Source organism: Catharus ustulatus, chromosome 5 (genome assembly GCF_009819885.2).
Source record: "Catharus ustulatus isolate bCatUst1 chromosome 5, bCatUst1.pri.v2, whole genome shotgun sequence".
NCBI classification, from domain to species: domain Eukaryota; kingdom Metazoa; phylum Chordata; class Aves; order Passeriformes; family Turdidae; genus Catharus; species Catharus ustulatus.
This window is the reverse complement of record NC_046225.1, coordinates 34,059,210-34,087,136: the sequence shown is the minus strand read 5'-3', so window position 1 is coordinate 34,087,136 and position 27,927 is coordinate 34,059,210. Positions and strand designations below refer to the sequence as shown.

At 42.1% G+C, this 27,927-nt stretch overlaps 2 protein-coding genes across 14 annotated transcripts in view; one reads left to right on the top strand and one right to left on the bottom strand.

Moving 5' to 3' along the window:
• Positions 1 to 9,476: 9,476 nt before the first annotated feature.
• On the bottom strand, positions 9,477 to 27,255 carry NPY5R (neuropeptide Y receptor Y5). 9 transcript variants are annotated; one of them, XM_033061042.2, is made up of 2 exons: positions 27,237 to 27,255; positions 9,477 to 12,453 (listed from the first exon to the last, which is right to left on the bottom strand). In XM_033061042.2, the coding sequence occupies exon 2, from the start codon at positions 12,442 to 12,444 to the stop codon at positions 11,113 to 11,115; it is 1,332 nt and encodes a 443-aa protein (XP_032916933.1). In that variant the 5' UTR covers positions 12,445 to 12,453; positions 27,237 to 27,255; the 3' UTR covers positions 9,477 to 11,112. The 9 variants fall into 9 exon arrangements, with proteins under 9 accessions (XP_032916933.1, XP_032916932.1, XP_032916927.1 ...); XM_033061041.2 differs by lacking the exon at positions 27,237 to 27,255 and adding an exon at positions 16,871 to 16,986; XM_033061036.2 differs by lacking the exon at positions 27,237 to 27,255 and adding an exon at positions 16,313 to 16,368.
• Positions 24,173 to 27,927, top strand: part of NPY1R (neuropeptide Y receptor Y1) — a 49,273-nt gene continuing 45,518 nt past the window's right edge. For 3 of the 5 annotated variants that reach the window (XM_033061045.1, XM_033061047.1, XM_033061048.1), the window contains exons 1-2: positions 24,173 to 24,523; positions 27,099 to 27,910. In XM_033061045.1, the coding sequence (XP_032916936.1) occupies positions 27,212 to 27,910 (699 nt within the window). In that variant the 5' untranslated portion in view covers positions 24,173 to 24,523; positions 27,099 to 27,211. Of the gene's footprint in view, positions 24,524 to 26,477; positions 26,841 to 27,098; positions 27,911 to 27,927 lie in introns of those variants that run through there. The other 2 variants (XM_033061043.1, XM_033061044.1) reach the window with 2 other exon arrangements.

The window sequence follows — 27,927 nt, the reverse complement described above, 5'->3', positions numbered from 1 at the left end:
AATTTAATAACAGCCATGGGAACTATAGACAGGGAAAGGATATTGTGTTTAATATTTGCCCCTCCCCTTTCTGAACAATATGGGCAGGCTACTTCATACATGCTCTAGGACTGAAGCAGAATGTCTAAAAAATTATTCAGTTTTCGTAGCATGAAAGAATAACTTGTGCACCCAGCACAGGCTGTCTCTGCTTGGTTGCATGGAGAAAGAAAATGTGCTGTGGGCTAGAGCTTTCTCTCCACTGCCCACCTCAGAGGGTCCCTGGGCTCCCTTTAGATGCCTCAGGGTTTTCAGGCTTTGCTCACTCATTCATTCCTTGCCGGGGAAGTGACTCTGTGCACATAACCTTCTCAATACCTATCACTAGTGAACACATCTTTAAAGAAGTTTTATTTAATACTTTCCAGATGGGTATCAGTCTTAGACATGCAAAATTTTTACTGGTGTAAAAGTATATTGAAGCTAGTATATCTTTGCAGATAGCCATTTATTGAGAAGTATTTTCTTTGACTTTGTGCTTCACTTTATAAGGTGGTACTTGGAAAATAAAATCTTTGTTTTGAGACTTTTTTAACTTAAGAAAAGTATTAATAAATAAAAAACCTTAAGAGTACATTATAAACGCTATCTTATTTTACAGCTCAGAATCTCTAGATGGCAAGCAGCAGCTGGAGAGAAATTTTGTTCACCAGGAGAGGGCTCTCACAGTCTTCTGTTATTATTGAACTTGGGAGCAGAAAGACCAGAAGGTGAAGCTACAGAACAAGTCATGCAAGACCTGCTCAAATCAGGTTATGTCCACTACTATGCTATAGATACCATAAATGTTAATCTTACATAAATAGGACCGATTATACTTAAATGCTTTTTTTAAAAATAAAGTGAAAAATAAAGATGCTGTTACAGCTTAGCTCTATTTTTTCCTTGGTAAGGCTGTTGTTAAGCAGCACTAAAATATTATAGAAATCCACTTCCTGTACAGCACCACCAACTTGCAGATTAACACTATTATTGGCTTTGTCAAGGAAATCCCAGAGACATATGAAGACCCTTCCTTTTGGAGTGCTTGGTATGGTTTAAACATTGTTATGAAAATAGAAGTTACTGTTTCAGAGAGGAAACAGGGGTGGTTTTTATAATATTGTTTAGTACTTTTTTGCTATCCTGCAAATAATATATATCATGAAGAATAAATTTATAAAGTGATACAAACATAGAATCAGCCATGCTGTGTCTCCATTTACTATACCTCTTATTTGTTAAAAATTAATGTATAAAATCTTTATATGAGTACTATTGCATAAACAGAGTAACAGATGCTGTCTTCATTTCTGTTGTAAACCATCAACAGCAAGGTTATTTGCATTTCTAGTAACAGTTGAATGAACTCTGCTTTTTAGTTCTTGTTTACCATTGTAAATTTTGGATTTACTGTAAGCATTATCTCATGAAATCCATGCATGGTAAGTATAAATCAGTTTGCTACAGTGCTTGCAGTAAGTACTGTAGCCAAAGAAAATAAAGCATTATCAATTTATTTTGTGTTCTTTACATGAAAGCCTTTTCTAGCTTGGTTATTTTTTTGTTTGTTTGTTTTCAGTTGTTTTTGGTTTTTGTTAATTTGTGGGGTTTTTATGTCTCATTTATGTTGGTCAAAAATTTTGGAGTATAGCCTTGCCTTTTGTAGATATTCCTACTTAAGGGCACAGGCTGGAAGAAGTTGTATTTCAGCGAAAACAACCACCAAAGTATGGAAAAGAAACATTTACCTTTCAGGAATTTAAACAAGTGCCAATATGTTGCACTATTGCCATAGCTTTTTAGGGATGTCTTGATCTAGCCAACCTCTCAATTTTGACAGACGTAAAATTTTTTTTTCTAGTCTATTCTCTTGAATCATTTTCATGGTAGTAATTCAACAGAATCTTTAATCAGGATCAGACCTGTTGTGCCACGTAATGGAATGGGCTGAATTTGGCTGGGGTAGACTTAATTTTTTTTTCCAGTGGCTGGTATGGAGCTGTGTTTTGAATTTGTGCTGAACACAGTGGTGATAACGTAGAGATGTTCTTGTCACTGCTGAGCAGGGCTTGCTCAGAGCCAAGGCCATTTCTGCTTTTCATATGGCCAGGCTGGGAAGGGAGGTGGGTGTGCATGGGAGGCTGGGAGGAGACACAACCAGGACAGGTGACCTCAGCTGACCAAAGGGACATTCCCACACCATGTGACATCATGCTCATGCATCATAAAGTGGGGGAAAGGAGGAAGGGGTGGATATATGGAGTGATGGTGTTTGTCTGTGTTGGATTAATTATTTAGTCCTGTACAGACAGATTTATTCATTCCACTTCATCTCTGTGAAATGATTCCTTATTCCCTCTCTAGCAGTCTCACACAGGTGTCTTCCACAACTTTCTGGAAGGTCTCCAATTTTAGACTATTTCAGAACAAGAGGAAAAACAAGTAACACGGAGTTTTCAGTCTCATTCAATGCTTTTTTCATCCATCTCTTCTGTGAAAAGAACAACATTTGAGGGCCTCTGCTGACTGCAGGTGTGATGATGTGCAAGGGGGAGATCGGTGTTACATGTTCCTGAGAGCTCCTGGGAACTAATTTTTCTGACATAAAGAGCCTTGCAGCAGCTTTTCTGAGGATCAGAATCCCACAAAACCAGTAAGATACAAGCTGTGCCCTGAATAAGCTTCACTCCCTAAATGGTCTTAAGGAGCAATCTTAAGCATATTGCAGTTTAGTGCTGCAGAAGGAATGTGGTTCTGAATTTCACCCGTTGTGATTTGCTGTGAGGGTCAGATGAGGCTGTACTATCTGAAATGTGCTCTCATACTCCAGGATATTAATTGAGAGAATGTATCATCGAGGCTTCAGACAATTACCTTTATGAGATGTGCCTTGGAACTGAGGAAGTCTTAAGAAATACGTAATTATTTGCCTGGTTTCGGTCCCAGTAGTTACATAAAAGTAATTTTAATTTTCCTGTAGTAAACAGCTTGCATTTTTCCCAGTTGTGCCAACATCACCAAAAGGCAAGGCAAGGCGAGGCAAAGTGAAAAACGAAAAGGGAAGGGAAGGGAAGGGAAGGGAAGGGAAGGGAAGGGAAGGGAAGGGAAGGGAAGGGAAGGGAAGGGAAGGGAAGGGAAGGGAAGGGAAGGGAAGGGAAGGGAAGGGAAGGGAAGGGAAGGGAAGGGAAGGGAAGGGAAGGGAAGGGAAGGGAAGGGAAGGGAAGGGAAGGGAAGGGAAGGGAAGGGAAGGGACTAACACAAAGCCAGCAGAAAGTAAAAGTTTAGCTTGTATTCTGACCTCTTGTGCAGCTTCTTAATCCTTTGGCCAAGAGGTCAAAATCCTTATGAATGCTAAGTGAACCCAAATTTGGTGGAAACCCTCATACATCCGAGGGAATTACTAGGAGTTAAAACAGAGTAAGATTACCACCCTGTTCAACATAAGAAAATCTGAATGAAAATCAAATGAAAATCTGGTAGAAAGAGGCACTAAAATTATTTGTAGTAGGGATGGTTTTATTTATCTCCTAGTTTATCTATTTTTCTCTCAACAGAAAAAAAAAAAGAAAAAAACAAAAAAAACCCCAACCAAACAACCAAAAAACTCAACAAAACAAAAAAACCACAACAGATTTATAGTTACAATTATAATTAAGGGTCTTGTGGTCTATCATAAAATGGGATTTGTGTCTTTGTGGTTCCAACTGAGTCTGAAGAGATGAACAACTGTTTGAGTATTACAAAGTTACTCTGGAGAAATTTTGCACCAGAAATATCTTTAAAATAATTTTGTTCACCGGGACAGTAATAAATGTTTCCTGCTTGAAAAATGTCCCATTAATCTCCAAGTGATACAGATATGAGCCTTCTCCTGCTAAGACAAAGCAAGTATTTGATGAACGTAATGTAAGAGCAGGGCCAACCTACTTTAGTCTCAAATGTCAAATCATTATTCTAATAACTTCCCAGTGGATTATTTTTAAGCCTTATTATTAAAAGGATCATTTAAATTTGACTACAAGGGTAAAATGAAGCATTCATACTTGTTCAAATGAATGAAATTTGGATTGCAACAATATTTTGGTTTACAATATTTCCTAAGATTAGCATGTGATGAAGTAATATAATAACTTCTAAAATGCTTACAAAGTTTTCTCTTCAAAACGAAACAAGATTAATAAGTCCCACTTGTATAGTTAAATTCGATTCATAACAATTGTGCCAGTTGTGGTCTTAATGCATAACTCAGCTTTTAGAAACAACCTGTGACCACATCTTCCTCCCTGCAGTTATTGCCTTTCTGAGGAAATCAGGATTTAAGACTACCAAGGACAAGCTGTATCAGGCTTTTTTTTTTTTTTTTTTTCTTTTAACTGAGATGAAGTTTAATAAGGAAGTCAGAAGGTCATGGTAACCTGGTAGAGCAAATATTTCTAGTATCCCTGGGCTTTAGAGATTTAAAAATAGATGCTGTAGTAAGATTCACTGGCCCAAGTGTATGGTCTAGTGTGATGACACAGATTGTCTTAATGGCACAGCATGATGCACTCTGAGAGATCTCAGCAAACCTATCTTTATCAAATGGTTGGGAAGAAAATGCTTTTTCGTTAAAGGAAAATTCTGAGAGGGGTAATTTTTAAGGCACTTAAACCCATACTTACTTATTAGCTGTTATTTCCTGAGACTCAAAAATTTAAAATAGACTTCCAGGTCACCTGTGGGATTAGCAGTATTCAGTGGTACGGTTGCACACTGTTGCACTCTCACTCTTTGTGGCAGGTGCTTGAGAAGGATCTGGCTTTGATGCATTCCTTTGTCACTAGCAGAATGTGGCTAAATAGTGTTAGTGTGGATCTACTTTTAGTTCTCTTTCTCTCTTTTGTTTCTCTTCCTGTGAAAAGTTACTTCAACGGAATAGGAAGGTTAACAACAGCTCTACCTATCCTCAGTGTAAGGGCAACTTTCAAGCAATATACCTTTGAGAAAGGTGTATATATTTCTGGATCAAAATACAGTAACTGCAGCAGTCTTCATTACACAGTGCATGTAAAAGGCCCTGGGGAAGGGGAGGGGGTGTGGGAGGGGAAAAGAGGGGTTTGTACTTATAACTGTACATGAAAAAAAAAACATTAAATGAAAGAGGAAGAAACCTGACCTCAGAGACCACATATGGTCAAAAACAGTTCAAAAATTTACCCTTAATGAGAGTCATGATTTTAAACATGTTTAAACAGTTCCAGATTGTACTAATGTGTTTTCTGGCAAAGACTTTTAAATACAAATAGTGTAGGCATTATTTAACTTTCAGCAAAATAAAAGGTTAAATTCCTGGACCCAACAGTATTTATGAAAGTCATCTTTCTGGAGATTATGATGTTTAATACTGTTTGTCCTGTATGCTGCAGAGAGATATTGGGACTACTGTGAAAATCTATTGATATCTTTTTAATTTTTTTTTCCAAAAGTGCAGTAATAGCTGATAGACCCCTATGGATAACAGAAGAACATTTTTTTAATTTGTTAATATTTTTGCAGAGCAGAACTGGATCCTATCTCAGCATGACTGGAAGTGAACACTTTTCTTCCTTATCATGCTCCTCTTCTTGGTTCTTACATATCTGCAGATCAATGGATTGTTTTTAACCTTTTTCTCAGATGTTCATATATCTGAGAAGGAAGCATTTGGTCATGAGAGCTTCCAGGCTCCAGGGACAGGGCAATCAGCTGCTAGTACACCAGCAATGTGGTTTTCCTGTCCCACTGTGTCCCTGCCAGCTTCCCAGCCCCCACAGACCTGCCCAGAGCTGGCTGTACCCCACCAGGTGTACCCTGCTGAGGCTGCAGCTGCTTGGACCCATGGCAGCCATGCACAGCTCTTCCAGACTCTGTTGCCAGAGTGTGGGGAACCACAGAGGCTCCAACGCCTTCACCACAACCTCACTAAATACACTCCAGTGTCAGCCCGTGCAGACCCCCTATCAGCCATTGCCACTCGCCTGGCTGCCTCAGGAGTGACCTGGACATGCCAGGGCATCTGCTTCTTCTCCACTGAAAGAGAAGGGGCAAAGGTGAATTTTAATCTTTGACATTTGCGAAAAGTCAATTTTGTCAATGATATTTTGCAGAACTTGAAAAACCAATTTATGTTATGTGAGTCTTCCTATGAATTTTCATTTCATCATACACGAAGATCAACTGTCTGAGATCCCTCTTTTTATTTATTTATTTATCCCTCTTTTTATTTTTATTTATTTTTTTTTTTAATTAATAGAGAGGAATTACTCTACCATTATAATCCATTCGTCCAACTCCAATGGCTCTGCAGCTGCTGTTTCCTGATTGCATTTAGTGGATGCTATCAAAACAAGACTCCTATCTTCCCGTCTATTTAGATTTTTACTTACAGTAGGGATAGACTTTAGCCAACTGAAGGACTTAGTTATATGTGCTACTTGAAAATCCATTTTAATGTGCTTTGTTTTCTAGGAAGTGTGCATTATCTATATCTGTACCTGAACATATACTTGTCTACATATAACAGTGATAAAATGTCATTGGATATTGTGGTGAGAGATCATTTTCCCAAGACCTATTGGAAACAACACCAGTCACTGTTGGACATGAAGTCACTGAAGCATCTACTGCAGCTCAGACCAGATGAGACCTAATAAAGAAGCAGTGGAGGGAATATCCTTGTGTTTAGAACTTTTTTTTAAATGTTAAAGACTGGGAAAATTTTAAATGGATGGTTCAGTTGTTTCTTATCCCTTTCATAGAAGTCACTCCTTTGGGAATTGCCTAATGCCTGATTTCGCTTGCTACTGCTCCTGTCTGCTTCATATGTATTCCTTGCTGATACTGGGACCAAGCTACACTGGCTGTTGAAGTAAAATGGAAGGTAGAAAAGATGTTTTATTTTTATTTAACATTTCAGCGGAAAGAAGAGGATATTTTGGAAATTTACAAACAGAATGCTAATGATTGCTTTATAAATGAAAAGAAAATGCACATTCTCCTACTATTGATTGACTTAAAAAAAGATGACAGATTTATAGGGCATAGGACTAAAGAAGTTCAATAGCTGTCTTGATTTAATTCTCTATTGCCAAATTACAATTTGTTGTGTTTTGATTGGTGTAAAGAGTAGGGAGCACAGTTATTGACTTCATCGAGGCAAATAGAAATAAATATAAAATCTCCAGTGTACAGACCAATCTTTGTGCAACTCAGAAACTAGAGGAAGTATTTATTACAGTCCTAGCATGATTCTGGTTGCCGTACAGAATGAGTAGAATTTGATTTGGGAAGAGTAATTACTAAATAAAAATTTAATTTACAGTAATTTCACAATTACAAGCCGCACCATTTTGACCAAAATTTTGCTCCCACACCGGAAATGCGGCTTACACGCAGGAGCAGCTAATATGTGAATAATTTTCTGACATTTTCAACCCCGGAAGTGCAAACCGAGTCAGGGCAAACTGCCAAGTCAAGCACCTGCCAGTAAAACCCGGCATTTATGCGATTGTTACACATTGGTTATTCTGTTGCACGGCGGGTGGAGCCTGACTCTGTGCAGGCAGCACGGGCCGGGGTGGGGAGAGGCAGGGGAGCTCCCTCCTTCAGGCAGCGGAACTCCGTCCTTCAGGCAGCGCAGCCCAGGGGGAGGCAGGGGCTCTCTCCTGCTGGCCCTGTGGCCCGGGAGAGAGGCGGGGGGCTCCATGCTGCCATTCCCGCGGCTTGGGGGGAGGTAGGGGGCTCCCGTCCCCGCGTGCCGCCGCCGTGGGAGCTGGGGGGCTCCATCCCCGCCTCCCACCACCGCCACGGGTGCCGGCGGGCTCTGTGCTCCCCTGCCACTGCGGCACAGCGCCAGGCCGGGGCGAGCAAGCCCAGCAGCGGCAGCGGCCGGCCCCGAGCAGCCCTGCCGAGCGGCAGCGCCGAGCTGGGCCACCTGGCCCCATCGGAAGCCCCGAGCCCTCACGGCCCAAGCCGAGCCAGTAAACCCCGCCATGCCACGATTCTGTTACTATTTGGCAACTTTGTTGCATGCGGGTCCTCGCTGTGAACAACAGAGCAGCTTATAATTGGATGCGGCTTGTGTATGGACAAAGAACTAAATGTTTGCCAACACCCGGCGATGCGGCTTATAGTCAGTGCGGCTTGTAATCGTGAAATTACTGTATATATAAATAACAATCGACAATGTAGGAGTTAAAAACAGTTAAAATTCTGAAAGAATGGAAGGACTAGAAAATAAACAGCAAGTAGGAAGGAAGATAACAGTAAACTGAAAAAAATTAAGTCAGAAGGAATATTTCAAGCTGAAACAATGTGACTGCTTTCTTATCCTTTTATATTATTTGGCTACATCACATGGTATAAATAAAATTACATATTACAATGATGCAAAAATTTGTGAACAGAAAGAGGACAAGAACTACAATAACTTCTATAGACTACATAATTGTGTTCCTACTATAGATTTAGTTAACTTTTCCTAAATTTATATACTAAGATTAGTAATAAATATTTTTTAAGTATTAAAAATACTTTAAAAGCTATTTTATTGTGTATTGTTCCAGCAGTATCTATTCTGTGTCATTTTTACTCTATTAAGTGACATATTAGAGGGTTTTAGAAGATAATAATCTGCAAAATGTAATAGTCAATGTCCAGGGGCAAACTATTAAAGTATATCACTACTGAAAACAAAGAACTATGGGTTACTGGTAACTAGATGTTAAAAACATTCTTTAAGGAGAGAAGCTGTTACCCACTGGCATGAAGAAAAATCCTTAGCAGATAATGGTTTGGGGTGGAAGGGTCTCAGAATTATAACACTTTGACAAAAAATAAGTATTTCTTCAAAATAAAAGAACTGCTTTCACTTTAAAGACTATCTGGAAAGGATGTATCTTGAGGAAGAAGATGCACAATGACTGTTTCCAACCATTTATTTATAAAAATAGTAACTTTATTTCTCAGTCTGTAGAAGCTATATACAAAAGCCTATTGGATAAAAAAAAAAATCAGTGGAAAAATGGAAATAATCACCAGCTATAACTGGTGAGAGGTGTTACAGCTTAAAACTCAAAGCAAAGGCTATGTGTATTTACTGAATCCTGAGGGGAGAGATGGATTACTAAATTAGAGTAATCTGGGGTAGGTAAACATATATATATATATATATATATATATATATATATATATATATATATGCTTTGCATTTGTGCTATGAAATAGAATATGACTTAGGGAAGATAAATTTGGAAGGAAAGTATTGGCTTGGTTAAAGAGGAGAAAAGGAGAGAGGGGAGATGCAGAAAACGTGTGTGTGTGTGTGTTTACACACATAGAATGACAGAATGGGTCAGGCTGGAAGGGACCACAGTGGATCACATCTGATCCAACCTCCCTGCTCAAGCAGGGTCATCCCAGAGCACAAGGCACAGGATTGCATCCAGACAGTTCTTGACTATCTCCAGTAAGGGAGACTCCACACCCTCACTGGACAGCCTGTCCCAGTGTGTGGTCATCTGCACAGTAAAAAGTTCTTCCTCATATTCAGTTAGAAGTTTGTGTGCATCAGTTACTGCCTCTTGTCCTGCACCAAGAGGGAGAGACTGGAAACATCTCTGTGACACTCTCTTTTTAGATACTGACAGACATTGGTGAGTTCCCCTCTCAGTTGTCTCTTTTTGAGACTGAACAGGCCCAGATCCTTCAGCCTGTCCTCATAAGAGAGAAGCTCCAGTCTGTCCATCATTTTTGTTGAGCTCCACTGGATCCAGGCCACAAACTCCATGTCTCTCTTGTCCTGAGGAGCCCAGAATTGGACACAGAACTCTAGTTATGGCCTCACCAGAGGTGAGCAGAGGGGCAGGATCACCTCCCTTGACCTGCTGGAATGCTCTTCCTAATGCACCTCAAGGCATCATTGGCCTCTTGGCCACAAGGGCGCTGCTGGCTCATGGACAACTTGCTGTCCACCAGGATCTCCAGGTCTTTCTCTGCAGAGCTGCTTTCCAGCAGCTCAGCACCCAGCCTGTTCCAGTGCAGGGGCTTATTCCTCCCCAGGGGCAGGACCCTACACTTGCCTTTGCTGAATTTAAAAATAATCCACTCTGCCCATCCCCACATCTGTCAATGCATACATGCACATGTTTATTTGAAAGCTGTTACACCTTTCCAAAGCAAGTGGGTCACTTGTAATGAAGTGCAATAAACTTTTGCATTTCGGTAAAGGGAGAGAAAAATACCTGATGTCTTTTCATTTTCTTTTTCTTTCTACTATCATTTGCTTTGATAATGAAGGCTTACTCTGATCATAAATGTGTTGCATGTTCAGGGGTGTCATAACGGTGAAAATAAAGACATAACTATAGATAAATTCAGACTGGATGAAAATTACATAAAATGACAAGCCAGAGTGAAAATAGGCTGAGGAAATCAGAGATAGGTTGTACTGGATAAATACAGTGAGATGGAAACAATCAAGACAAGAACAATGACCCTCAAACCCGTTCCAGGGAATAAGGCAATTTAGTAATCTGTAGCAAAGCATCTTGTAAAGATACTGCAAATTATGAGTCAAAGAGCTAAGGAAAAATGTTTTCCTAATCACATCCAAAAAGAGAGATTTAATTATATTAGAAAACAGTCAAAGTTGGCATTGAAATAGTCTCAACAATAATTATTTAGTAAATGATACATATTTTATTATAGTTTTATGACAGTTAATACTGGTATGTCTAAGTAGTCTGTCTCACATTTATTACTCATTATATATTCTGTATAATTCCAAAGTACAGGTTGCCAACAATTTGGGTAATGAAGATGGTATTCTGGTTTTGTACACTGGGCATGATTTCCTACATGTAACAGATAAAAGAATACTATAACATATGCATATATTTCTTCCCAATGTAAGAAATACATGCAGCTGTAGAACTATCCATCCACAAAAAAGTACTACTAATCACAACCATGTCAGACTAACTAAACTAAACTAATTTAGCTTTTACAGCTACACACGCCACTAGGTTTGAAAGCCATAGTTGTTTGTTTTACTTTATCTTGGGGCACATAAAATCATGGTATTTGGCAGCACGGAATAAGGGACATTAAATCAGCTTTTATGCTGTTGTTAAGAAACCCATAGAGAATGGGATTCAAGCAGCAGGACATCATACCCAACAAATGGCATATGCAATATACTAATTTAAAGTGCCTGTTGGAAATTAGAGTGGCATTAAAATCTGTCACAATGTGGAAAAGGTGAAGAGGCATCCAACTGAAGCCAAAAACTAGTATTAGCACTGTCAGTCTGCAAAAAACTCTCCTTGATCTTGTCTTAATTCTGATGATGGACTGGGATACTGTAATCATGTTCTGGATCTCTGTATTTTCTTCTGGTTTCATTTCAAAACAGATAGGGATCCCAGGGATGAATTTACTGGAGGAAAAGAGCTGGCTTTTTTCTGTGTCAGAGGTTTCTGGGAGATCTCTGGAATGAGTATCCTGATGATGCCTTGAAATAGCTGGCATCACACTTGAAGTCTTTCTACTATATCTTCTGTGGTGCCTTCTGCCAAAGGCACAGCTCCACCTGGAATATCTGGAGGGCTGAACCTGCGTGCCAGTGCTCTTAGAGGGATGAAGAGTTAGGTTTATCATCTCCTTTTCTTCAAGCTTGTTCTCCTTGTTTGACAGCCTAGCACCTATGCTCCTGCAGACACTGGTGTGACTGACGGTCAGGCACGCCAGCGGCAGGATGTACTGCATAAGCAGCAAAGCTATCGTGAAGGCGATCCTGTAGGAATCGGAAGGCCACGCCTCGATGCACAACAGCCTGTTCGCCAGTCCCTCTAAATTGAGAGTTTTGCTGAGGTCCACAGTTTTATGAAAAACTGGCAGAGGGGAGCAAATTGTGAAGCCAAAGGCCCAAATGATCACTATTAAGAAATAGCCTTGTTTTGCTGTGAGATTGCTAGAGAGGGGATACTTTATCATACGGTACCTGACTGCAGCAATAGATATTAACATCAAAGTTGAAACTAGGACTGACGCACACTGGAGGAAGGGCATTACATGGCACATGACAGTGCCAAACATCCATTGGTCAAGCAGGACGGATGTCAGCGTGAAAGGTGAACAAAACAGCACAACCAAGATGTCAGAAAAGGCCAAGTTTCCAATGAGAATGTTTATTACTGTCTTCTGCTTGCACTTAAGTAGGGCTGTTAGTATAAGCAGATTTCCCACAAAGCCAGCCAGACTTATAAGTGTGTACAGCCCAATAAGAAAGTACTGCATATCATCAACACTACTCCTATAGTCTTCCCAGGCAGAAAAATTCTTTGTTGCAGCAGAGGTGTTCTTGGTGTGTGTCCTGTTGTTACGGTCTTTGAATCCTAAATCCATTTTACAGTCCTGCTTAGAATGAGAAAGGCATTAATTAGCATCTGAAGAAATGATGATATTGCTGTTAATCAGAATATAAAAATACATAAATTGACCGTGTATCACCTCAATGCAAATAAATTACTAGTGATGTCAGTCTACTGTGAGGCAGATCCTGCATAACTTCAGGTCAACGTGAATTAGCTAAGTAGGTTTTATCATTTGGTGTACAGCGCTCCTAGGCCTCCTATCTAGATGCTCACATGGGAGAATGTTAATTTACAGGTCTGCATTGTGATGCTGCCTTTTAACTGTGCTTTGCTGCAGAACATATTGTCAGGCTTTCCATGAGGGAGCAGTTAGCAACAAAAGCAATACACCTCCAGTCAGTGAGTTTACTCATGTGAATAACAGCCCATTGATATGACAAAGGAAATCGCAGTCACCATCTGGGCAGATGCCTAATTATTATATCATTGCAAATTATAAAGAAGGTACCTGAAAATGCATATGTTAACAACTGCAGTAGTATTTCTTACCTTGCAAGTAGAGAACTAACACAAAATAGGTGAGAGCTTTCAAAAAGGATCAGGAAATCCACTGTCAGTAATCCAAGATGGAATTCCTAATGTGGTGTGTGTGGAAAACAGCTTTTACTAAGCGCTGGATGTAGTTTAACTATTCTGAAGCAGAAAGAAAAACTAAAAAACACCTAAAGTGATTGCATGTAATATAGAGAGGACAGTGTTAACTGGAAGCAAACTCCACACAGCCATTTGAAAATTCAGTGAACTGCTACTTATTCAACACAGAATCATCTAGTGTTAAACCTAGCTCAGCACAAAGTTATTCTGCCTACTGAATCTTCGTGTATTAGTCTTAATTTTAGAACAAACAGAAAAACATGAGAATTCCGTTCAAACCTCCATTTATCTTAAACACTTGTGTATATTAGAGTTCCAAAGTCAAAACAAAACTGCTTAATGTTTAGAAATCTTACATATGAGAAAACAAAAAATATCCAAAAAATAAAACCAAAAAATAACCCAAAGCTTACAAAGAGCAGAAGGCTGTATCTGTCACTTAAAAAGGCAAGGTCTTCAAGACTGCAGTGAGCTGTGCCATGCTCATATTTTCAAAGTGCAATGATATTATTTGGTTCCCTCCACACACGCAGATGTACTCCTTCCTTCATATCATGTGTTCCTACTGTAATGGTTTGAACCAAATGGAAGCTCAAACCATAAAACTTGAGAATATTCACTAACCGTATTGTGATGTGAAGGTCCTCCAAGTAAAAGCAGAAATATATATATATGAAGATTTTTTAGGTAGTATGTTGGAAAGAAGTGCAAAGAAGTCAGCCTTCTCAATATTAAAGTGCTTTTTAATAGCTGAAATAGAATTAAGAATACCTGAAATTAGATAATGTAAATATTATAATTTTGTGCATATGAGCAGAGAGGCATTAATGCATATTATTTCTGTTCCGTTTCTTCTAGTCTTTAATAAAATGGTGGAAAACTATATAATAGACAAACAGTGCTATCTGACACTATGTTTGCCTCTAGACCAACTTTAAAGGAACCGACTAGAGATTCTGTAAGTGATCTAATCTCTCTATTTCTACACTCATACTATGAGAAGTTCTCATTTTGGTGGGTTTCACTTGATGCAACTCTTAGCTCATGAAGTAAAGTTTTTTACTTAATTTTTCTGAGCTAATTTCTGAGTTGCTGGTAACCAACTGAAAATTATATGATCTGTGCACCACCAGTGACTTCCCAAATCTGCTGAAATTTCTTTCTAGTTCCTAAATGTAACTCTGTATAACTTTTTCTACATAACCTTTGCCCTGGATAAGGTAATATGATGCTGAGAATTGGACCAAGGAACAACATTTTATGTAGTATTATATTCTAATATATTTAATAAATTAATGTTTATTGAATTCTTCTTGAAGGTTTAAGTGCAAGATAGTTGCCAGGTTTGTGGATTTCTGCACCTCCACATAAAGGTCTTGCAGTATAGATTTAGCAGAAAGGTTCATTGTGTTTTTAATAAAATTATTTGAAAACAAAAAGCAAATATTCTGGTTTTCTGAAGTAAGCATATTTTGTTGAGAGGCATGAATACTGAAGAAGTTTAGCAGGAGTGCCTCTGACATCCACCATGGGCTTGCCAGCTCTACTCCTTCTGTGCTGTGGCTGCCTTCTGCCTCGGGCAAGAGACAAGCTCTTCCCTGCCACGTGTCCTTGCTTCAATGGGGAAGAAGCACTTTAAGAAGTCACAATATAGTATCTTCAGACCCTGTCTGGACACCCAGGGCACCACAAAAGTCTGTGGTGCACAGAAACCTATTCTGCACCATCCTCCTGTAGTCACAGAGTGACAGCATGACAGCATGAATATTTACTGTAAGAGTCAAATGATTGCAGTCAACATTTAGCTGAGTTACGGGCACCAGATAACCTGTGCTAATTTAACATGTTTAGTATCTTATACTTAATGTAATTTTTTCACTTAAATGTATCAAATTACAAAATCCCTAAGTCATAATTTAGAGCAGTTACTAGGCTGGATATTTCTATTTCTCTATATATTTAAAGGGAAATTTTCAAGAACAGAGAAGTTAGGCAGGCAACCATCATCCCCTAAAGGCAATTGTTTTTTCAGGAAATGTTCCTTCAATTAGATGAGATACTTATACATTAACATTTATTCAAGGATAAGAGCTTATATCCCACAATATTAATACCTATTAAGTTATCTCTGACTGGTTGGTCATTGTACAGTCCAGTCAGTTCAATCCTTGCAAGAGGGCAATTAATCTTTATAGCTGTGAATGATTTCAGTCTTGGATGACTTTTCTCTATGTCAAAAGAAATGAAAAACCCGCCAAAAAACCCCTGCAAAAAATAAAAAAACCCCAAACCCTCCCAAACCTCATGGTGAACACATACAGGGAGGAAGCACATTGTATAAATTTCTGCCCTGATAATACTGGAGAACTAACAAGACTGCACAGAAAAAGTCAGAGAAGGTTTTTAAGCATCTACACAAATGTAAATAGTTAATGAGTTGCTACTACTGCACAACCACCAAAGCTTTAGGAAAGCTGTGTTGTTGCAACGTCAGAAATAATGCCCTCACATCAACACAGTCTGAGATAACACCCGAGACAAAATCTGAAACCACTGAAGTGTTGCATTCACTACACAAGCTAAAGATGAAAACCTGCTGATTCTCATGTTCTTGTTCACCAGCAAAACCTAGCCTGAGAACCTGGAAGAATTCAACAGATTGGAATTACTTCAGAAGTCCAGAGAATAGGATTTTTGAATACATTAATAGTATGCCTATTTCTCTATCTCACCAAAAGAACGGCAACATTATCCCGGAAAACAAGAACACAACTTCTCAAATTATGCTAAAGCTAACTTCTAAGATTGCATGTCCAGTTCCAAGGAGATGCTATGGAACATAATGGGCTATTTGCTGGCCAGAACAGAAAACTTGAAACGCAAGGCTACCTTCTTTATCCAGGGAGCACAGCAGGTCCTGGCTCGCAAAAGCACCAAACCACCCCAAAACGGGAACGACTGTTATTTTTTGCCCTTCCACGCCTCCCTTGGGAGCCACTGTACACCGCCCGCGTCCGAAACCGTGCGCCCGTTCTCATCCCGAGCCTCGGGCGCGCTGTGGCACCGCCGAGGCTGATGCGTTCCCCGCTTCCCCGCGCACCTGCTGCCAGGGCGGGCCCCGCGCAAACTTGCGCGACGAGGGGAGGGGAGCTGCGCCGAGCCGAGCCGGACCGACCTGAGTCGAGCCGAGCCGAGCCGAGCCGAGCCGATCGCGCCGTGGCGGCTCCGCGCCCGCCCCGCGTTACCTGCGCGCGTGTCCCGCTGCGGGCGCGCCGGGGGCAGGAGGGGCCGCGGGGGCGGCGCGGCCGCGGCGAGGCGGCGGCTCCGGTCCGCGCTCAGGGTTTCGGTCCGCACTCAGGGCTCCGGTCCGCACTCCGGGTTTCGGTCCACACTCAGGGCTCCGGTCCGCATTCAGCGTTTCGGTCCGCACTCAGCGTTTCGGTCCGCACTCAGGGCTCCCGCCCGCGCTCACTCACGGCCCCGGCAAGGGCGGCTCCGCAGGTGCGGGGGAAGGCGCGCAGCCCCCCGGACTGGCAGCGCATCTTAGGCGGGCGCTGCGCCGGGGCTTGCCCGCGGCCGGGGGCCGGGCCCCGGGGCTGGGGATGCCGCACTCGCCGCCCGCTCGCCGGGGCCGGGGCCAGGGCTGCAGCGTGGGCGCATTTCGGGAGGCCGCTCCAGGGAGCCCTGGAGCCCGGTATTTCAGCGCTGCACGGTGTGACAATCAGAGTTTCCATGGAAATACAGCAACACGGTAAATACACCCCGCGCTAGCCGGTTCTTATGGGGTGCTCTCAGCGCCTCACCTGGCGCTCAGGGCACGGCGTTTTGCCGAGGGGAAACGCGCTGCGAGTCTCGAGACATAGCAAGGTGCGAGCACAGACAGGCAATCGCAGGACGCTGATCAGAACTCTCCTCGCTTCGGCTGGAGCGCAGCTCCGGGGTGTTTATCCCTGCTGGTCAAACACCCTTTAATTTTGACTTTAGAACAGGTGGAAGGAGATGGATTTCCCCCAAACAGTTTTCCTTGCTGAGCTGAGTTCGATTCTTACAGAGCAAAATATATGTAGGATGGTTTTAATTTAATCTGAACAATCAGTGGGAAAGCAGGACACTTTCTTAAAGGAGCAAGATTTTAAAGCCTAAAAATTGCTGGGCATGTACAAAGCATGAAAAGACAAACTCTGCTACTCTCGCCAGCTGTTATCTTCTAGCACAAGAAGAGTCATTGATCATAGTCCTATTACAGTGCTACGAGAGAACTCAGTGACATGCAGGTCCCTGGGAGCACAAGTGGCAGAATCTGACACAGGAATGTGATGACTTTCCCATTTGCCAAGGTGCTACTTTGACAGTTGATATTAACACAGCGCTGCAGAAAAGCTGTCTGTATAATTAGCCTGTTGACTGATTATAGACTGTACCACATTAAGCCAAAACAACTGGATCAATCATATTGTAAAATAACCTTTGAAAAGTCCAGGTAGTTTCTTTATTTAACTTGAGTATTGGGAAAATACTTATTGAGCCATCCGGGAACAAATAATCTTCATCTTCAGCAGATGAGCTCAGAATAACAAAGAAGATTTCATCCCATCTTCTTTTGCCTGCTTCTGCATAATTCACCACCCACTGCTGGTGAATCACTGCATGTGCAAGTGGAGCACAGGGAGCTGCCAGGTGGAAGTGACGTGCCAATCCATCTCATTGTATTAACACAACTCTCCTGTTAGTCACAATGAAGAACAGAATTAATCCTTTTTAGGCCTGAACAGCTGTTCTTAGCCTTTTTGACCATCTTCCCACCTAACACTGGTGGTTTTGAAGCCTTTCATGCAAATTTTTGACCTATAGATAGAAACCCACTATGGCTCTAACATGTGATGGGGACAATTAAGACTTTCCCTACTTCTCTTGTTCCAGGAGAGCTTCCCACATTGCTGGCCCTACTTCTTGAAGTGGAAGGTCTCTCCTGGGAAAAGTGAAGTTTTAAACACCCTACATCTTTCTATGGAAACTGCTGGCTACAGAAGACTGATACTGTCTTTAAAAAGAAATCTAAATTTGCTGCTAGAGCCCAGTGGGAAATTAAAGTTTCTTACATTGCACAAGTGTGATTTATGTGGGATGCCATTGTACCTTCATAAAGGTACAAATAGCCTACCATCATGTTAAGCCATTTCTAAGGTCACCTAATACAGCTTCCCAAGGAGCCTCCAGAAAATATGTGCTTCTTAGCAGGAACAGTCAGTAATACAAGTATTCCTTCTCAAAGCAATTCTCTCTAAGAATAAGGTATTGTACTTTTTTTTGTTGGTTGTCTTATTTCAAGAGTGTTCATCAGGCAGGTGTGAGATTATTTGTTTGTTTTATTCCCCACAGACCTGTAAATAACAACACATTTTTCTCAACTGTATCTGTACATTTAATCCCTGATACTTGCACATATCAGAGACAATTACAGTAATTTCACGAATACAAGCTGCAAGGACTATAAACCACATAGCCGGGTGTTGGCAAACATTTTGTTCTTTGTCCATAAATAAGCCACACCCAATTATAAGCCGCTCTGTCATTCGCAGCAAGGACTCGCGTGCAACAAAGTTGCCAAATAATAACAGAATCTCGGCATGGCGGGGTTTACCGGCTCAGCTCAGGCTGTGAGGGCTCGGCCCACTTGGGGCTGCCAAAGGGGCCAGGGGGCCCAGCTCGGCGCTGCGGCTCGGCGGGGCTGCTCGGGGCTGGCTGCCGCCGCCACTGGGCTCGTTCGCCCTGGCCCGGCGTTGCCCCGCGGTGGCAGCAGGGCACTGAGCCCGCCAGCACCTGCAGCAGTGGTAGGAGGCGGGGATGGAACTCCCCCGCTCCCTTGGCGGCAGGAGGGACGGGAGCCCACTGGCACCCATGGCGGCAGCGGCAGGAGGGGACAGGAGCCCCTCCACTCCCGTGGCGGCAGGCAGAGATGGGAGCCCTCTGCCTCCCTCCTGAGCCGCGGGGATGGCAGCACGGAGCCCCAGCCTCCCCCAGGCTGCGGGAGAGGAAGGAAGGAGGGAGCTCCCCTGTCTCCCTCCCGCTCCTGCGCTGCCAGCAGGCATCCCGGCTTCACCCGCTGTGCAACAGAGTAACCAATGTGTAACAATCGCGAAAACCCGGGTTTTACTGGCCGGTGCTCGGCTCAGCACCTCGGTTTGCACTCCTGGGGTTGGAAATGTCAGAAAATTATTCACATATTAGCCGCTCCTGAGTGTTAGCCGCATTTCCGGTGTGGTAGCAAAATTTTAGTCAAAATGGTGTGGCTTGTATTCGTGAAATTACTGTACTATTCAGACCACTATAATTTTTTCCTTTTCACTTTTTGTGTACTCTTGTCTTGCCAATAATACAACTGAATAATTAAATCAGTAATCTAGAGATAGAAAAGGTATGGCCAGTGGAGATACCAAATGTCAAGAGTGAAAGCAGATCATAATACAAGTTCCCTAGAAACCAGCCAGAACAGGGTTGTTGAAACCATAGAGGAGTCCTCAAGGAATTAAGAGATGGTGATGATGAAAGATACCTCCTCTGGAGGAGCTGGGGGAAAATGGTGATCAGAGAGAAAAGGCTGGGATTCTTGAGTCAGAAGGACACAACAGAAAACACAGGAGAAAACTCTATGTCTATATGAATACAAATTAATTTTGTCATGTTTCTTACCACAGTCCCAAATGTATCTTTCTTTTGGGAAAATCATTCAAATATCTTAGAAAATTTAGCCTCTAAAGGCAAACTGTGGAAGATATGAAGGCTCAAAGCTCTAATAGAAATCCGTGAGAACTGATAAATGCCACAAAACCAAAAGTCTAAAGCATCCAATGTCCAATTCCGCATCCTGTAGTCAATCATCAAATCTGTTTGCCATGAAACAAAGTCTAAGGTTATTGCAAAGTCTGCTAACGGAGCAGCTATCTATAGGTAAAACAGTGTAAGTGGTAGGACATAGCTACTACAGAATTTGAGAGATTTTGTGAGATACCTATCAAGCATTTGTGTTGGTTAAAATTCTTTACCCAACCACTTCATCCCCAGAAAAATTCTAATAAAACACAATTAAAAGTACCACTAACATCTGACCTCTGTATGGTCTATCCCTTCCACAGATTCATAGCTTGCATAAAGCAGCAAGCCTTGGACTTCTGAGAAGGTGGCAATGGTTAAGATGTCTTTGCAATGAAAGGCAGGGCACCTGATGGTTAGCTAATAAAATACTTCCAAGGGTGAGTCTGTAATTAGTAAGTTTTGTTCCCTACTGTGTCATCACTTTTTTTGGCTGGTGTTATACACATTGACCTGTCCGGATGTTCATGTGTGGGGCCAGTTTCTGCTTCATCTGAAGCCAGATGAGAGCTTGTGAATAGGTGTACAGAAGTTTGACTCCTGAATGGACACAGTGGGGTGATCGTAGCAGAAAACATGACTTAGTATTTCAACCAGATAGACATAATCTAGGTTATGGCTCAAGCAGCCTTTAAGCCATATTTCATGTAATCAGGATAGATTTACGCTAGTCAGCTTGGCTATATTGTTGAAAATGGAACTATAGCAGCAAGACTGTCAGCTGAGATTAACCACATAATCATTCATGCAGCTGTTTTGGGTTTGTGACATTAGCAGTCAAATGAAGTGGTGTTATGTTTGGTGTCAGATCCAGTTATATTCTTAGCCAAAGAGAGAATTTGCTGCAATTCAAATTACACTCCACAGCAAAAGGCCTATTTAATCTACTGATGACAGACTTTTGCCCCAAGGACCATGAGTTCCCTTATCTTTGAACGGAGTAATGTGAAATACAAATATTTCAATGGCACTGATATTCGTTATTAGAATATAAAAACAATAAAAAAATAAAGTCAATAACCCCTTTAGATAGTGTTTCCATTCATTTCCATAGTGGTGACTTCAGTTTGTTTTTTACAGAACAGAAGATACAAATAACCCTCCTCAATGGATTTTAAATTTTAAGGAGGGATTACATTGCCTGGACACGTGAAAATACATTGCAGTGAAAGCAACAGCCTCATTTTATGAACTCTTTTTTATTTTTGAGTTTTGCAATGAGAAAGAATTTTAATGGATTTATGTCTTGGTCTATTTTTACTACATGTTTTTTTAAAAACATCTTGTTTCCTTCTCAATGCTTTTGCTTCAAAGCATTTCTGTATTCTTTTACTCAGGGTGTTCTATTTAGTTTGTTGAAATATTTGTGTTCTGTTTATTGTACTTACTCTCTTTTTGCAACGTCATATCTTCACGCAAACAAACATATGCCCACAAACAGTTTTCCAATCCAGGGTGCATTTGATGTACTGAAAGAGGAAGAGGAACCTTGAAGAGGATAATCTTTAACACAATGGTTGCCTTACTACCCCAGTGTTCTCATGTTGTAGCAATCATCAATAAATAAGAGTTGTGAGGAAATATTTGACATCTTTGTGAGCTTGGTGCTCCAGATAGAGACCATAAGCTTGATCTTGAGACTGGAGATGCACAGAATAGCCAGCAAGTGCCAATTCCTGATTTTCCTAAGGAGCTTATCTGATGCACAAAATGTATTTTTTGCAGCTATAATGGAAAGTTTGAAAATATACAGTATCTATTAGAGTTATTATTTTCTAGTGTTCACACGTGTTAATGCTCACGTGTGTGAAATGCTTCAGAGAAGACTGATATAGCTCCAACTGATTTAGTCATCTGAGGTGGACACATAACAGTATGGTGAAGCAGAAGACTTGTAGAAAGGCTGGGGTTATAGAATGTGCACGCACACACATACACACGCACATGCACAAAGACACACATATACGTATATATGTGTGTGTGTGTGTGTGTATTTATGTATATACACTTATATGTGGCACATACGTTTGAAAGACTCAGGGACTGAGGCAGTCCTTTCCATTGCTCCACTACACTGTCCAAATCCTGACCCTGCATCTCTCTGCAGTGTGAATAATCCTATGAATACTTTTTATCACTGTGAGTTCAGGTCCCTGAGTGACATGTAGGCTCTATCTTCAGTCTTTTATAGGTAATTATTATACTTTCATTATATAATAGAGACATTGTGAAGTTTGCTTTGCCCAAGTTTATGCAATGTTTGAAATTCATGTATGTATTAACCATTAAAAAGTGAAGTATTATTAATCATTTAATTTGCTGTTGAAATGGAGGAGAAAAAATGACAAAATGGAGGAAAAAGAAGATCATCTGTATCTAAAAATTCAGAAACTTCTGAAAAATTGGCATTTTGTTAGGATAGTAAATGAATGGCTCTGTGGTACATTATTTAAATCTAGATCTAGAATAGGATGGTGAGAAACAAAGGCAAAATTCACAACTCCCTACATCCCTGTCTTCCCAGGCTCAACATCATTCTTGCCTCCTAACTGTTCTATATTCCCACTCCTCTGAGTGGTGCATGGGGACCAGAAATGGGAGCTCTGGTCATTTCATCACCCTTTGTCTCTGCCACTCTCCTCTCATGATGTTCCCCTGCTCCAGCATGGGTCCTTCCCATGGGCTGCAGTCCTTCAGATTGCTCCTGTGCGGACTCCTCTCCGTGGACCACAGCATGGATATCTACTCCACCATGGTCCTGCATGGGCTACAGGGGAGCAACTCGTGTCACCATGATTCTCACCACAGGCACCAGGTGGGAAATCTCTGCTCTGGCCAGCAGTGGGTCCGTTTTAGAGTCAGATGAAAATGGTTCTGCTAAACGTGGGCATAGTCTTCTCACAGAAGCCACCCCCACAGCTCCCCAACTTATCATGTAAACTCAAGTCTCATATTCTGAACTGGTACTAAAAATGTATCTTTGTCTTGGATACCTGTTGGCAGAGTACAATTCTGTATCACAGAATGCTTATTTTAATTTTTTAAATAGCTGTCTTGACCATATGGGTAAGAACATTACAGGGAAGTAACGGGAACGTCCTGGCATAACAAGAAAAAAAGAAAGGCTTTTTCTCTGCCTAGCAATACATCTATTGCCCTTAAAAATATCTTTATTGGACAACTTTTTTTTCTTTTTTTTTCTTTTTTGTAGTGTGGCTGAATCATTCCACATCCGTATGTGAGCAGTGAGAGGTCTCAGTTGTACATGTCCAAGAGTGTCACTGCTTCAGACAGAAATATATTCTTTATGAGACCTTCAGCTTGGATTCCTGCCCAAGGGTACCTACTTTTGCAGTGCTCAAAGAGAGACTCATGCTAATGACCCACATAGGACTGAAATTCTTGAGAGGTGTTTTATACAGCCTGCACTTTCCTTCTGGCTGCTGCTCTTAAAATGTCAGCAGCACCACAGCGACTGGTTTATAGCAACCGTGCAGTGTGCCTGCAGTTTTCTTTCTTACATCGAGGGCTGCATTATAATGCAGTTGAGCCAAGCTCCTGTAAATACAATGTAAACATCAGCCTCAGTCTGGGTTCTGAAATCTTCCTGTGCAACTCCTTCTACAAAAAATATCACAATCATTCGCTCTGTGCAACTAATTTTTTTAGCTATAATTAACCTGGTTTCTCAGTTGAGAGTTATTCGTGACACAAGAGTATTGCCTTATAATAGATGCATGCCTGAGGGTAAGAATGTAAGAGTATGCAACTTCTTACACAGGAAAATTCAACCTGGAACCTTGGACATATTAGGGAACTTCTGTTTTTCAAGAAATACAAACTGCTATTACAGTCTACAGGTTTTGTCAAGGCATTTTCAAAGTGTTGCTTATGTCTATCTGGGTAATTTCTCACAGAATTCCTAACTTAATGTGTCTTTTATGCTCACTGAAGTAGATCAGGGCAGTGGTTTTTGTGAGTAAGACAGCAAGATGTTTCAGCAACTTGATATTTCCTATTGGTCCAGTCATAGCTATTCACGATAAATGCAGACCAGAAGCTAGCTGTACTGTTTTAAAAAGCCAAACCCAAACTTTGTAACTTGCTCCTTGTGCTTCAAATCGCTTCCTCGTCCGCTTTCCAACAGTTTCTATTTCCATTTTTAGTTTGGCCACAAGATGGCAATAACTTGCAGACAAAATGAAATAGGCAGACTGATTTGAAACTGTCTCCCTTCCTGAGCTTTTCCCTGCGCTCTGCCCCCAGCCCCCCTCTTTTGTTTCAATATTTAATTGCATTTCTTTCGGAATTACTAGGCAACCCACCTCCAAATGTGCAGTTTAAAGGTGATGTGCTTGCAGTGTGATTTTCAGGATCTACTCCGCAGAGCATCATCATGTGATACTGGGGTAAGGTGGAGTTCAGCTTTAAGTGGGGGGAGTCTCCAACCTTCTTCCCCTTCTTCCCCAATCTTTAGGATCTGACTGGAGAAATACCAAAGGATCCTTCTCCTTCTCCTGCTTCTTCTCCATCCAGCTCCTGGGTCAGCCCCTGAGCAGACCAAAGACGGGTAGAGCGGTTGCAAGGTGAGTTTCCCCCCGGTTGCTTTTCCATGACTCTGGGTGGTTGTGTGCCAGTTAGGCTGGTGCTTGCTTGCTCTCTTAGGTGCAGGTGACAAAATCCAAGGGAGGGTTAAGCTCCAGGCAGAACTTCTGAGAAGCTAGGTGAACCATCAGCTTGGGTTGACAGCATTTTTTTCTTGTTTTGGAACAGCTCCGATAGTTTTACTGTGCATTTCCATTCACCTCACAGCACATTATTTCACCCTTTTTGTCATTTGGTGCTAAACTTTAGACCAAAATCTCTTACAAAGAGAGGGGAAACTGTGCAATCACCCAGAGGGGTCTGCAGTGCTATTGGCTTTCCCCACAACAAGCCATCACTCAGAGTGAGGAGGGATCTCATTCCTGACTTGGAACCTGGGGGTTAAGGAGAAAAGAAACAGTGCAGCTGTCTGGGAGATTGGACTTCATGCCTCTCTGCTTTCTGGTACATTTTGCAGAAGGACAGGAAAGAAGGATTCCTCGTCACTTGACAACAGTGCTGAAAGGCACCGGGTTTCTGGGCTGGTTCCTAGATATGGTCTTGCACACATCAGAGAAGTTGAATCTCTGCTATGGGAAAGATGAGGGAAGAAGGAGCAGCAGCATTTTCTGGTTTCCAGTTTGATATTTAATGCATAAGCAAGAGCAGAGCTTGGCTAAGGGAGTAGAAATACCAAGAGCATGAATCCCTGGACACCTTATTGCTGGGGGCAGTTTGGTCCCGGCTGGCAAAAGAGACCAGTTCCCTCCTTGCAGGACATGGCTCCTTGCCTTCTCTTGCCATTATTTCATCAAGTCACAGGGCTGAAGTGCCTGCCTCGTGCTATACAAGTGATGGTGATGTTCATGATTAAATCTAGATGTTGATTTTCAGACTATGATAAAGTTACACTGTGGGAATTGAAGAACCCTGGCTCTCTGCATCAGCCACACACTTTCCATTTGGGTAAAGCTCCTACTTCTAGCTGTGACAGAAGTGATGCTTCAAGGGATCTTAGGGGTGGAAGATTCTTTATTGAACCCTGAAACAGATTTGGAGGACTAGGAGATCTGATACATTTAGTTAGCAGAGGCAGAAGGTCTGAGAGATAATACCCAGGTGCAAAGCTAGATAGCTTGAAAGTAAGAGTAGTCAAACCTCAGACAGAGAAGCCTTTGTCTGAAATCATTGCTGTTAACTCTCACAGTAGAATGTCCCTCAGAGGCAAGCTACATTGCGGGTTGCAGTTTCATGTAGCCTTGTGGTGATAAGAAAGAGCCAGCAGAGGCAGCTGGGATTAGCTCCTGACAGCAGTGAGAAGGCATGGCATGTGATGACCATTGGCTGACCCTCAGGAGGAGCTGGAGTTGCAAGCCCAGCCCTCACACTGGCTCTGCCCTAGGGAGGAGGTAGTCCCAGCTCTGGTGCCCAGTATGTGGCTGGTTAAAAGGGTGTCTGTCACAAGTAGGAGACAAAGACAATTCTTCTCCAGAGACCTACATAGTACAGAGATTTATACTGAGTATCATTTAAGAAAAAGAGCTCACCTATTCAGGGTAACTTCTAATGAAGTATGTTTTAGCGGGCAATATTTTTACAGCTTTTGTGATAAATGTCATCTGAAGTCGCATTTGAAACCCACTTGTGTGAATTTTAAGTAGCATTACTCTCAGTACTATAAGCTAAGGTTAAGTGAGCAATAAATTTAGCTCATGGGAGTGGGCAGGGAGAAAGTTCCAGATTCAGTGTGGAATGCAACGCCACTAATGATGCCCAGATTCAGTGCCACTAATGACAAGTTGAAGTAAAGGTGTGTCAGGTTATCGACTAATTGTTCTTTAATTGTTTATCAATTCATTTGGTTTTATTTTTAAATTTGCCTTCTGAACACATGTGCTTGAGTTTCAGATTTTTAAAACCCAAGGCCTTACAAAGGGGTGGTTATTTAAGCATGCCTATTTCCCTTGCATGGCTAAGGAAATTTTCTGTGATGTTTAAGATTTGCCGATTTTTGTCTTTTGTCCTGTATTCTTCTTTCTTTGCTGCACAGCCCTGCTAGCTAAGATCAAGGTGTTCAGAGTTCCTGATTTACCTTTGACTCAGTACCAGTGCCACTGAGGGCACTTGGCCGCTCAACATCAAGTGTATGTGTTACAGAAAAAAAAAGCAGCAATTGAGTAATTTTTCCACTCGTCATATTAGTCAGATGGGCTTCCCCCCACCCCGCCATGTGATGCCTGGATATAATTTCACTTAGAGCAGTTTGAGAAAGCAGACGTTTGCAGATTAAACTCGTGAAAAGGAGATGTAAAACATCAAGTGAGAGGCTACTCTGGTGGAAGGCTGAAATTGGTTTCCGGCTCGCTATTTCGTGCGACTCGTGCCGGAGGGAACGGGCTGGGCAAGGCCAGTGTCCCCGCTTGCCGCCCGTCCTGCGGCTCGGTGCTGCCTGCGGCGGGAGCGGCGGGAGCGGCGGGAGCGGCGGGAGCGGCGGGAGCGGGCGGCTCCGCTGCCGCGGGACGCGGGGCCGGCTCCGTGCACCTCCTTGACCGGCCCTGCTGCTCCCCTTCTCCCCAGGTGCTGCGAGGGACATGAGGCACTGACGAGCGGGCTCGGCCCGGGCTCCGCTGCGGGGCTGACGGGCGCGCTCTGAACTCGGATGAACGCGGCAGCAGCGAGTTGGAAACAGCATGAATACCTCGGTTCTCGCCTCACCGGGAAATATTTCCGGTCATCTGAATTTTTCGGAGATGAGCTCGCAGATCTTGCAGTTTGAGGATGAAGATTGCCATGTGCCTTTGGCCATGATCTTCACTTTGGCCTTGGCTTATGGGACTGTGATAATTCTGGGAGTCTCTGGGAATCTGGCATTGATTGTCATTATTTTAAAACAAAAGGAGATGCGCAATGTCACCAACATCCTCATTGTCAACTTGTCGTTTTCTGATCTCCTAGTGACCATCATGTGTCTTCCCTTTACCTTTGTGTACACTTTAATGGACCACTGGATTTTTGGGGAGGCTATGTGCAAGCTGAACCCTTTTGTGCAATGTGCTTCCATCACCGTCTCTGTCTTCTCTTTAGTCCTCATTGCAATTGAGCGCCATCAGCTGATCATAAACCCCCGCGGCTGGCGGCCGAACAACAGACATGCCTACATGGGGATTGCTGCCATATGGATTTTAGCCACAGCCTCCTCTTTGCCTTTCCTGATCTACCACGTATTAACAGATGAGCCCTTCAGAAATGTAACATTTGATGAATATAAGAACAAATATGTGTGCTTGGACCTGTTTCCCTTGGACACTGCCAGGCTTTCTTATACCACAACGCTTTTGGTGATTCAGTACTTTGGACCACTTTGTTTTATATTTATTTGCTACCTGAAGGTAAGATAGAATCCTCT

Bases quoted from the DNA above. Each gene is read 5' to 3' on its own strand.
- NPY5R (XM_033061042.2), bottom strand. From the start codon at position 12,444: ATGGATTTAGGATTCAAAGACCGTAACAACAGGACACACACCAAGAAC.